Raw genomic sequence first — 13,081 nt, 5'->3', positions numbered from 1 at the left:
TTTTTTTTTTTTTTTTTTTTTTTTTATAGAGGAGGGAAACCTTCATAGGTACCCGGCCTGTTATTCTGGCGACCGGGTTATGTAGGATTCGTCCCTGAGTGGGACGCCTACCCACTAAAACCCTCCTCTCTTCACCCTGGATCCCCCCGGAACCGCCGCTAGGCATTACTTCAGGGGGGGGGGGGGGTGGAAAAAATATACACTACGAATGTCAACTATTCTCCCCCTCCGGGGTGTCCATTGCCATTCTCTCAACAACCTTCGCTTTCCACAGCGCCCTCCTAAATTCTCCACATCTCCCCGTCCCAGTCATATGTCCTTCCATCTCACACAACACGCACCATTCCCTCGCCTCACATATCTTCCTTTCATGTCCCTTTTTCCCACACCTATAACAACACCCCCTTCTCTCTTCTCCTTTACATTCCGCAATCACATGTCCAATCTCCCAGCACCTTAAACATTTCCTCAAATTCACTCTCCTCTCGACTCTACATACTGCCCATCCAATCTTGATGTTGGGATCCTTCAAAAGGATCTTCCCCCATCTCTCCTTTATCCTAATCGTGCATGCTTGCATGCATCCCCACATTGGCCTTAACTCTCCCACACTAAGTTCATTCTTACCTATCCCTTGCATCCTCTCAATCAGCGCCTTTTCCACGTTTACCCTTTCAACCGTATTATCCATCCCCCTCACATACGCAGTCAACGTGAGTTGAAGCTACGGGACATCGAACGGCATTTGGTCATCTGTAAGCTGCTGCTTCAACGGCAGGCAAGAAAGAGATGCTTGCACCGAATGGTCACTGGCGGCGAAAAATCGATGCAGTACGACAATCTTAAGCTCAATAAATCGTGGAGTTTTCCCCGTCATACATCGGCATCATGGTGGAAGCAGAATATTCATGGGGAAAAGATCATCCTGTGCATATGGTGCGAGCAGCTTGGGAAAATTTATTATGAGATGCGCCAACCGGGCAAAACCGTCACTGAGGACCTTTACAAACGTTAATTGACGCGTTTGAACCAATCGTTAAAGGAAAAGCGTTCTCAATTTGAGGATTGACACGACAAGGTGATTTTGCTCCACGACAATGCCAGATCTCATGTTGGGAAAGTCGTGAAAACTTATTTGGAAACACTGAAATGGAAAGTCCTGCCCCATCTGCCATATTCATCAAACATCCCTTATCTTATTTCCACGTGTTTCGGTCCATGGTGCATGGTTTGCCGGAGCATCACCTCGATAACTACGCAAGTACCAAGAATTGGGTCGATTCATTCATCGAATTTAATGACGAAAAATTCTTTCGACGTAATTTTCGTGTTTTGCCAGAAAGATGGCAAAAAGTAGTGGAAAACAATGGACAATATTTTTAACAATGTCACTGTAATGATACATAAACAATAAACCATTAAACTTTGCACAAATAGAAAAACGCTAATTCCAACCCCTTATATTTTTATTGTTGGCTGGTGCCTGTAACAGTTGTTATATATCATTTGCTCTAAATCAAAAAAATTTTAATTAATATACTGCTATGGAATTATTTAATTCAGTGTGAATAATTTATGATTGTAAACCAAAAGGGAAAACCAGACTATAAGGCTGCCTGCGGCGCGACCCTTGCAACGCAAGGTTTGTAAGTTTCGGTTAAGATTCCTGGAAGAATATAGTTATATTGGGGATGAATGCACGCGTTTCATTGATATACCGAATATACGCCAATAAGTGATATCCGTAATAAAATCTAAAATTAATAAACGAAATACCTGAGGATTCAGCTCGGTCTTCTGCGTTCTTGGCTCGGCCTTGCCACCTCTTCGAGCCAGCTGGCCGGAACGAATAGTTTCTATCCTGGCTTGCCTCTTCAGGGTTAATGGCACAATCTTAGCAGGGATCGATCACCTCCCTGCCAAGATTGTTCCATCAACCCTAAATAAAGGAAGATTCTGAGGTATTTGATATTAGAATTCGTCAAGTATCTTTCAAGTAGATAAAATAGGGAACCTGGTATCAACAATACTGTCTTATAATGGTGCTCTTACAGCTTTCCTTTATGTTAACCTATACCCAGGTATATTTACTATTGTCGCGTAATATTTACTTTTTGAACTTCAAACTCTCAATGCTCAAATGGCTGTAACAAACGGCTCCAACAATGGGGGCAACACATAGAGTATCAAGAAAAAAGTTGGGGTGCCACTTTGAACCGAAAAAAGTATGGAAACCTAAGTAATGAATCATTACATTTCTCTAGTACAATGAGAGTCTAAATTTGAGATTAAAAATTTACCAATAATAATGTCTGTCTACGCGAAAACTGTTCTTTGACGTAACGTTTGGATTTCAGGGCTTGCAAAGCCTTAATCACTTTCAAGTTAGGAATAGTTTCTAACTCAGGATGTTTGGGTGCATTGTAGTCTTTCTTCATCACCACAACTCCCTCTTTAAAGAGGTATTCATAAATGATTAATTCTGTTTTTTTTTTGGGATCAACATTCTAAAGTAAAACGACTTCCTTAGGACTTTCTACAGGTATTAGGATAGTAAAAGTTTTTTAGTTTTTTCACAAAATTCGAGCGTTCACTGCAAAAACTGTGTATTGAAGTCATAAACGGATATTTTGAAAAAGGATGTGATGTAGAAAGACAGTGAGCAATACACAATATGACTGAAATATAATAAGTGAAATGAGCATCTACATTGAAAATCTTCTCCGGTGACTTTAAGGAATTAAAAGAGCGACAGTCATTTCCGAACATTTTACTTTAATGGGAGACATTACAGTGACTTATCTCAAACGTCAGTTCATTTGACGATAGGTATTTTCAATTAGAACATCTATAAAGGAGGAGTTGGCACAGGGGGTGGTGTGTTCATCCATTATGAAATATACTGCTCTACAGAAAAATTACAATAATGAACATTAGTAAAAGCCTGGGATTAATTTAGATTTTTAAACGCATTTTTTGTTGTTCGCGTTTTTAATTGCCCTGTGGCATTTGCACAAAATCTGCCAGATTTATTTAATATTTTTATCATTTTCACTCAGAAGATACATCAGATGAGAAATCTGGGCGAAGTTCCGTGCCAGTTTTGGGAGAGGCAAGCGTCGGCGATTTTGTTTTTAATTTGAAATAGATAAGAGAAATGTCTAAGTAATCAGGTTAATGAAAAGGTCTTTTTTAGAAATAACATTTTTTTCCTGTTGCAACTAGAAAAACTTTTAATAAATACATTTTTCATACAAGCATGATATGAAATCAAAGTGTTCAGGTGAAATTTAATCGCAAATTTATCCTATATGAAAGTAACTGGAAGTCTTTGGTATCAGCTTTTCGGTTAGTGATTAGTTGCACATATTACATTTCTTCTAAAACCAGACAAAGTATTTCCTCGCAATGGCAATTGTATCTGTTCTTATGGAAAAAGAACAATACTGTTCAAAAGAGATGCATGCGGACTAACTTAAGTAGATTTTGCTGAATATTCGCTTTAATATATCGATGGTATTTGTTGCCTTTGCCGTTTCAACTAGATTTAGATGTTATTCTTCTTTTTCTGCATTCGGTAATACCACGTAGGTTGTAGCAATTGCGATAATAAACCTATCATTGATATTAAATAAGCGGAACCACAAATTGCGAGCAACAACGAGGAATGTTTCAGTGATATTGGCGATTTTTTAATAAATTACTTATTTGGAATATGCTGTATAACATCACAATAGTAGCTTCCTTTTGTAAATAATAAACGGCTTTTAATTAGTACAAGCTACTTGCATCATTACGATACGGATGAATGGCAAACATTTTATTATAATACAAAGACACAGGGAATGTTCATCAAACAATTATAGTAATTCGCACATAAAGCTGCCCTTGTAAACACGTATATGCTGAAAAAAAATTCTAGGCGTTTACTAAATAGGTATTACCGTGTCCACGCCCTTTTATAAATATTCAGAATTTGTCTGGGATAGTTAATGTTATATGTTTTTGCTTGTAATGATCTTAATTTCTTATGGTACTTCACAGGGTAGGTACTTTACAAACCCATGTAAAGACTAACAATAGACCGCTTTTAATAATATAAAGGAAAACATGAAGTTATATTTTTGCAAAATATGTTGGTTTATGTATCTCTAGGAATTGAGCTTTTAGTTATAAAAAATAACGTGAAATTTTGGTTAATTATATAATCCACTTTACTAGAAAAAACCATACTCAATATCGTCTGAAACCAACATAATTATACGCGTAATAGAATAGGTTATAAGCTAGATTAATATAAGATGTAGACGTTTCGAGGTGAGCTAAATTGACTATCGAGAAATTCTTCAGTCTGTATCACGGTTAATGCGAAAACTTACATTTACCATAATAACAAGATGTGTGCCCGTTTTTCATTATTATTTGATACCTTAACAAAGTAAAATTACCTTCACCAAATTATCCAGATTAAGAGTGTGACGTGTGATTTTTGGAAAAAGTTGTATTAAATCATAAACTGTGAACACGAGACATTGATTATCATCAAACACTCAATGATGAATTCCTATGAGTGTAAAAATGATTGCCGTCATTTTAACTCACAACAATCCTTCATGGCATTAGCTACCAATGGAATTTCCTTGTGCTCATAGACATCTATCCGCATATGGAAATTAGATAACAGAGGAATTTAGGATATTAATTAACTAATTTCAATTATTTTTATTAAAATAAATATTTTTAATGAATTTTAATACTTCTTTTGTTGTCGTATTATGCTCCTATATAAGGCAAATTATTTGCATTTTCTGGTCATATTTTAGCATACTTTTGTTTTTGCCTTCAAATAAATTTCGTAGATACCGAAGTAGCGGCATTATCCCTAATTATTTAGAATTCCGACAGTACTTGTTTTTTTTTATTGGGCGTGAAAATGCGGAATGTATAAAGATTATGATTGCATCACTCAATTTAATTGGCTGAGGTTAGTACGCGTTAATAAATAAATTACATCCCAAATTAAAGCACCATATGCTGTCATAGTAAAAGTTTCGAAATATTGGCTAGGAAAAATAAGCTTCCCCTGGAAATGGCCTTACAGGGATTTTTGCGGCGTGCGTGCATTTGCTGGAACAGAAAAATCTATTGCTACTAATTGCTGTGCAATTCATAATAATGCATGTATAATGCGGTATTTGCTGAATTTCTTATCAATATGAAACCAGGGGAAAGTCAAGTGCACCTACGTCGACTTGCATAACCAAAGAATTCGTTTTTTCAAAGGGACAATGCCGCTGACTGACATTGGTCGTACAAAAATGTAACAGCTCTTGTAGTTTCGAGAGCGATTTGCTGCATAAAAACGCAATTTAAAAATACCCAAATTTGCACGGTTGCCTCGGGGTTCATACGGAATCCGCCTACCCCAGAACCACCTGTCGGGGGCGCACCTCTCGAACCAAGAAAGTATACACCTCCACCACTGCGTTTCGTTATGATAATGACCCTATATCGTGGCCGTTTCATGTAGCATTTTCCTCGTTGTCTTCGAAGGTCACAAATTGATCTATATAAACCGGGGTGTATCTGATTTGAATTATAGTTTGTCGTTTGGTTTAGAACTCGACCAAGCTATACACAATATGAAATTTCTGGTAAGAGTAAACCAGAGGTTTAGTGAAAGCAACAGTTGTGACTTACATACATGGTTGCAGGTAGTGGCAGCTTTGGCGCTTTGCGCATCAGTCCGCGCAGGAATCATCCTCAAAGGGCCTTCCGGAGTCATCACCCCTCACGGTCCCATTGGGCCTGATGGCAGAGGAGCTGGAAACGTTGGAGGATGGGGTGGTGGTGGTTGGAACGACGGAAGGTGCTTTTAGGTTTGTAAATGTTCCGATACTTTTTTAACATGAGTATTTGCAGCTGGGATGGAGATGACGGCCAATGGAGAGGAGATGGTGCCTGGGGAGGAGACAACGGAATCATCTTGAAAGGTTCAAATACCAGCCGTCCTTTGTCAACGTTTTATAACATTTTTTTGGGTTTCAGGCCCATCTGGTGCTATCACCAAGAACGGACCCATTGGACCTAGTGCAATTGGTGCTGTAGGGGCTTGGGGAGCTGGTGGTGATGACGGCCAATGGCACGGAGAAGGTAATCTTTACCCTTCTAACTAATAGGTACTTACTACAATGAATGTTCTTCAGGTGCCTGGAACGGCGGATGGGGTGGTGATGATGGCCAATGGCACGGTGACAATGGTTAGTAAACTTTTACTTTATTAAAATATTGTGATAATAATTCGCATGTCTTAGGCGGCTGGAACGGAGGTTGGGGAGGTGACGATGGCCAATGGCATGGTGACAACGGTGCCTGGAACGGTGGTCATGGGGATGACGGCTCATGGAAAGGCGAAGGTGGTGAGTATTGATGAAAGCGTCAATTCAAAGTAGAAGCTTCAATGTGTATCATTTCAGGTTGGTGGTGAAACTAACGCTGTCTGCCAGAATTGCATATTTTAGTGTAAATAAATAAACTATGGAAAGCTGTGTAACTGCGTTGGACGGCTTATCTTTGTATATAGATTGATGTCTATATAATATAATAAATACAATGTGTATTAAATGTTCTATGTAATTTGTAAAAATTGGCAAATAAACGAAAAATGTAAATGAGAGATTTATTTCTTTTATTTAAAAAATTCGTTCCTGGAAAATTAGCACTAATCACATAGTTAATTACCAGTGTCTGAAAAATACATCTACAGGCCACCCCCTGTTTAGGCGTGGCATCCACAAATTCCATAGGTCAACGAAAAGCAGCCACCGTGACCATTACATTTGTGCGACTTTGATGACCTTAGCATTGAAACTAAATAGTGCAAGTTCTTGCTAGGAGAGCGTTTTAGCATTACCGTTATCGAGACATTAACTATATCCTAGCAAGAAGAAATATCTTTAAATAGAGCGAAAAGCAAGAAACTCACATTTTAAAGCGAAGAAATACTGCGACCAAGTATCATGTTAAATGAACGTTTACAAGGCCGAAAAACTGAAGAATGTACGTAATGGTGTGAAACCGCTATGCTAAATGTGTGCAAATATCCCTCTTTAGTTGTGTGTGAGGCGTTACTCTCAAAGAGAACTAACAAGCAATATCGGATTCTTGACAATGGTGAATGCAAGATTTCGGAATAATATTAGGAGGCATTTATCCGTTTTTTATAACTGGAATTTAGGAAAGGATTGTCAGTATCAACTGAGAACACCGTAGAATTTCAACTCTACTTTTATGTGTGTGTGTGTGTGTAAAGAGTTGTTTTTAATGAGAATAAAAAAAAAGACGTAATTCTTGACAATGGTGAACGTAAAGACTTTAAACCAAATAATTTTCATATATTCCATAACGCTTACGTATGCATAGATAACCAGACACACACATCACGTTATTTTATTTCGCCTTAGAGAAAGGCAGGAAACTCAAATAAAACCTAAACGTTTTTTTTTGTTTTTTAATCATTATATAGTGCTTTGTCACTAAGGGAGTCCAACATTTCTTATATAGGGTGTTTACATTAAAATGAACCACTCGAAATATTTCTTGGTTGAGAGGAAATTTTAAATACTCGTTAAAAAAAAGCGTCAATTTAGATATCTAGGGGAAAGTTTAATTTGACATTAGAGAGAATTGTATGTATCAGTCACCCCCTCACGCCCAGTTGTCTTCTCTTTGATACTTTAAACGACACTCCCCATCGAGTAACACATCATTGCAAGCGGAATTCAATTTGCTATATAACTGTATAAAGAAAACTGTAATCGATTAATGGAGTCGGGAGTTAGAGGGAAAAATATGTCCTAGTGGAAACGACTTATTGAGATCAAAGAGTGAGCTATTATTAGTGAGACAATAATAAACTGTTTTCAAATTGATCACGAACATTGGGCAAAGTTTGCCTAGTAACACTTTTACATCCCAAGAAAATTCTATCTTTCAATTTTTCAATACTTTTAAGTCGAGTTCTAAACACTTTGCATTTTAAATAATCCCATGGGAAAATGTCTAGTGGACTGATGTATTACTCGATGGGGGGTGCCATTTGAAATATCAAAGTGAAGGTAGCTGGTGGTGAGGGGGTGGCTGATAGAATTATCTCTAATGTCAAATGAAATTTCCCCGTAGGTATTTAAGTAGACTTTTTTTTATTATTTAAAATTTTCCTCCTAATCAAAACATATTTCGGGTGGTTCGTCTTGAAATGGATGTCTTGCACGCAAACTCCGGTGACATTGAAATATCTCGAAAAATATACAATCAAAAAATACCTTATATAAATATTGAAGGGTTTTAAAATTTTACCAGTTTGCGGTATTCAGAATCATACAACATGTGTGGCAAAGTAGCAGTGAATTAAAGTTACGTTTTTTCTTTCAGCATGGCAAACTTTTTATGACATTTTCCGATCCACCCTCCGATCCTGAACATATTTCACGTAACATGTCCTATGGCTAATTCTAGCGGCTGAGCAACCATTGTAGAAATTAAAGAAAATAAGAAACAAAAAAAAAACAGGTCTTATGTAAATGGACATATTTCTATTGACGGAAGTGCTCAAAATTTGCCCCCTAAACAGTTTGATAATGAGCTAAATTGTAATAATATTTCTCAATAACATGTTCCAGCATTTCAACAGTAATGAGACGATTTTCGTTAGTAATTTTTCTTAACTCATTTAAATTTAACGGTTTGGTGACGTACACCTCACTTTTTAAGCGGCGCCATAGTCAAGGGGCGTCAAGTCCGGCGATCTAGGGGGCGATTATATTTCATCTCCAAGTTCTATCTAAGCTGCACTATTGTGCAAGCTGATTACTAGATAGATCTGACAGGAAAAGACAAGCTATTATCATTCTCATTCGTGACACCTAAAATGGCGTTCTAGATCGTCAGATTTACCACATTTGCACGTTTTCAGCAGTTAATCCGACAAACATAAGTTCGTTTGGTTTTCTTCACACCTGCAACCGCTGCTGAACCGCGAAAGCTAGCCATTGGACATTTTACATGAAATGTGCTCAGAATGCGAGGACGAATCAGAAAATGTTATAAAAAGTTGTTTATCCTATAAAAGAAAAGAACTTCAATTCACTGCTACTTTGTGATGCATCTTGTATATTTCTGAATACCGTATAATGGTAGAACTTTTAAATTCCTTACATTTTTATATAAGGTATTTTTTAATAAATTGCATATTTTTCGAAATATTTCAGGATTGCTGGGCTTTTCATACGCAGAGTATAAAAATACGTAACAGTCGAATAGAACTTTTCCTAGAAATAGGAGGTGAGGTGGATGCGGAATAACCAATTTCCAGTTGAAATTTAGTGCTAGTTATTGTATTGTATGGCGAAAACTCCCCTATCAATAAACTTAAGATTTTTTGCTCTTGGCGTGTTTACACCGCAGACATGCAATTATCTCCTAATAGGAGAAATTACTGCAATTACTCTTTAAATTCTGGTACTGTCGGATTTAATTTCTTAAACAGATTATTCTTACGAGTAAAGCTTTATGCATATACAATCTTAGCTGGCCCTATCTGAAAGTTACTTCAACGCTAATACCTCATATTTTGCACATTGATTTTGTAGAAAATTGCAAGGGATACGAACAGTCTTTGTCAGTTTTTGAGCATTACTCAAAAGCTTTGTATCACCGTACTTGTGTTACGAACCAAAAGCACGACACATGTAATTAATAACCCTCAGTGTAGTAGACCAGGATATGATCATGTTATGGGGTTACGCAAAATATGCAATGTCACGTAAGCCTAGAGTTCTTTGTGTGAACCACACCCACATTCAGGCAAGAAAAACAAGATCAATTCATGTTTTCCCATAAAAAACCATATTAAATTACCCGGTTCTTATATTAAATTTAACATGAAATACCTCTTAAAGAGTTTTCTCAGGGGGCAGCGTTGCTTGCACACACCAAGCCGAGATGAGTTAATTTCAACTATTTCATCAGTATTTTTGTCGGAGTTTTTGCCTGGAGGCTTAAACCGCATGAATAAATAAACCAAATTATGTTATCACATTTTGCTATATATTCCACACGAAAATAAATAGGTGCACATACATATACATAAAGGAGTTAAATTAAGAAGAGGCAGTCGCGGTTCTCGGCCCCTTCCAACTCGCCGTCGGTCTCCCTAAAAGCAACCTCCACGGGAACCCTTGAAGGGAAGCCAAACCGGCCAGTTGAACCAAGACCGAATTACGAGTAATGGACGTATTAAGGGGCACCGTGAGTGATTACCACTTGGAGGCGAGCAGTGGCAGCCCTTCTAGGGTCGGTCCCCAGAGCCCATCAGCGACGATTTTACCGGAAGGTCCCTTGATGATGGCTGGGGCAGTTGGTGGACCGCTGACAGCGGCTCCGTGAGCAGACACTCCGATGGTGCCACCTCCGTTGGTGATCACACCTAGACGTACCATTTAAATGATGAAATTACGAAATTAAGAAATTGTCGTATGACCGCGACTTACCGGCAGCAGGGGCGATGGCAAGGGGGGCAGCTACGGCAGCGACGGGAGCTGAAACTGCCCACGGAGAGGCAGCTACGACGCCAGCTACAGGAGCGGATGCGAGGACGGCACCGGACGAGGTGTGGCCGGTGAGGACGGCTCCGGTGGTTCTGGGTCCGTCAATGATAGCCCCGGTGCTCTAAACGCTTCGTTACTTCCCAATAAATTTTAACCATCTTCACATTACCTTAGGTCCGGCTAAGATGGCTCCGGTGCTGACTGCTCCTCCCCACGTGGCAACGGGGGCGGCCACTGCGAGGGGAGCCGCTACGCCCCATCCTCCCCAACCTCCTAGGAGGCCACTCGGCTTGGCGGCAGCCAGGACCAGAAGGGCGGAAAAAACGATCTAGACATCAATAAACATTTCTAAATCTAATTTTGGGGGGAATGCCGCGCTACTTACGAAGCCTTTCATTTTTAATGTGGGTATGTAATGAAACTGCTAAAGTTCGTCAACAAACTGTGTCGAATCTATGGCACCCCCGGACTTTTAAAGTAAAAAGACGACCTTCGAGTTCCTGGCACCAAGCCACATACGTAATTACCTACGTAGAAGACGTTTTTTTTATGGAACCTGGAGATTTCTCGTGTGTATGTGTGCGGTGCGAGTTGCGAAATATCGCAAGACTTTGAGACCTTGAGTCACGTGTGGTTCTAGGAGGGTGTGTAGGTTCCATTCAGGATATGTTATCTATATTTAGCACCGGACTAAATACTTCTCTATGGTTCAGCAATTTTGCGTGACTTTAGAGATATATGGGAATTTGTAACCAATGGGCACTTTGTCATTTGAATAAAATGCGCGATTATTACATCAGAAATTGTCTGGTTTATAACCACTTGGGCGCGACATATTTTAAGCGCAATGAAGATAATTAGAAAAACTATTAGAGCAGCATTGACATTTCAACGATAATCGCTACAATGGCGTATTATCCCTTTTTGGCCTTTGTGCGACCGTTGGCGCAACACGCCCATGGTCAATTAAATATCCGCTTTCCTAATAAATACGGCAATAAAACAAACACAAAAATGATAAGTTATTTATGTTTTTTTTTGCAAGGAAAAAACATTTACATAAAATGCGATAGCGAAAATCAGCACGATTATGGGAGTCGGTTACTGTTGCGCCCAGTTGTTCTCACGCTAAGTGGAAATGGCCAACACCCACATCTTTAATAATGCAGGGACGGATTCAACTCAGCAGGGATAATTTGGAGTTAAAACTTCCGCTTCATTCTGCTGAACCTGCTTCATTTTTTGTGGCTCCCATCGAGATTCGCGTTTTCGTTTTAGGTCTATACCTAATCATTTCCTGAACATTAAAAATGGAACATTCATTAAACAAGATATGCAAGGCGATCCTTTACACAGGGCAGACATTCTACATTTGCTTTCACATAAAAAATCCTGTAATCTTGGGCTAGTTCTTTAAATCACTTCCTCAAGACCCATCTTCCCATAATGTCCAGTTCGTCACTGATTCCTCCCAACATCCATCCTTATTCACATCTGCGAATGAGTACCATCCGCAGTCCTACTATTATGACACTCGTAGAATGTCTTAAGAGAAACCGCCCACCATCTGGTGACATTACAATACAGTTAATCTGTTTTTTCCTTTCTGCTATAAATAATAACGCCGATAGAGGCTCATAAATAATGCATATAATTGTTGCTGATTAACCTTATGTTCTTTTTCCTTCAATAACTGCAGATTTTTATGGGTGTCCGAGAATGGGGCACTTTTTGTCCACATGTTCACAAGAATAGGTTGGCGTTGAGTCACGCTTGGTTATTGCTATGTAATGTGGAAGATATCAGTTTGCTATAGATAGTCAAATTCGTGGTAACACCAAATTTTTGAGATGCATGAAATGTCTTCTTAACATGTAAGATGTAGAGCGATGCGGATATTTTCCTATCGAAAAACGTAGAAAAATAAATTTTTGTTAAGAATTCTCGACAATGATGAATTATAGTTTATTCCTAATTATACGGCTTGGACTAGAAATTTTGAATTTTTGAATGGCAAATAACGTTTTTAATCATCCCTCACTGGATCAGTTAAGTCAATAAATAAATCTCTATTTCCTTGTTTTCATTGGAACTTTATTTTCATGTTCTTAAGCTTAACAAACCGTTGAGACTTTAAAAATTGTACCTGCATAAGGGACTTGGTATTTTTCGATCACTGTATAAATCTTATTAGTTAACGTGGGACGTGCAGAAATACGAAAAAACTCAAAATAACTGAACTTCGGCAAAGGCTTCTTCAATATGGCGTGTCAGTTTCATTCAGCCCTCAAGAGATGGCGTCGATTTTAAGATGAGTTTCTTGTTAAACAAACTCACCCGCTGGCGCCATATATCGGAACACATTTATAACTAATACTTCCGGAAGATGTTTTCGAAGCGTCTTGGGTGGTTTCCAAGTCATTTAAGCGCATTTTCGTGTTAAATCCTCAAAATTATAAAATATAATTATTTGC

General features: G+C 38.5%; 2 protein-coding genes across 2 annotated transcripts; one reads left to right on the top strand and one right to left on the bottom strand.

The window, feature by feature from the left end:
* Positions 1-5,504: 5,504 nt before the first annotated feature.
* On the top strand, positions 5,505-6,676 carry LOC136343531 (uncharacterized). The gene is made up of 7 exons (XM_066290302.1): positions 5,505-5,654; positions 5,715-5,869; positions 5,923-5,993; positions 6,049-6,153; positions 6,207-6,260; positions 6,315-6,419; positions 6,477-6,676. Exons 1-7 carry the CDS (start codon positions 5,643-5,645, stop codon positions 6,485-6,487), a joined length of 513 nt encoding a protein of 170 aa, XP_066146399.1. The 5' UTR covers positions 5,505-5,642; the 3' UTR covers positions 6,488-6,676.
* Positions 6,677-10,085: 3,409 nt separating this feature from the next.
* On the bottom strand, positions 10,086-11,142 carry LOC136343530 (cuticle protein 65-like). The gene is made up of 4 exons (XM_066290300.1): positions 10,993-11,142; positions 10,777-10,935; positions 10,551-10,728; positions 10,086-10,486 (listed from the first exon to the last, which is right to left on the bottom strand). The coding sequence occupies exons 1-4, from the start codon at positions 11,002-11,004 to the stop codon at positions 10,317-10,319; spliced, it is 519 nt and encodes a 172-aa protein (XP_066146397.1). The 5' UTR covers positions 11,005-11,142; the 3' UTR covers positions 10,086-10,316.
* Between the last annotated feature and the right edge of the window lie 1,939 nt (positions 11,143-13,081).

The sequence above is a fragment of the Euwallacea fornicatus genome, chromosome 15 (genome assembly GCF_040115645.1).
Source record: "Euwallacea fornicatus isolate EFF26 chromosome 15, ASM4011564v1, whole genome shotgun sequence".
Taxonomy (NCBI): Eukaryota; Metazoa; Arthropoda; class Insecta; order Coleoptera; family Curculionidae; genus Euwallacea; species Euwallacea fornicatus.
The sequence above is the reverse complement of the archived record's forward strand: the minus strand, read 5'-3'. Positions and strand labels throughout refer to the sequence as shown.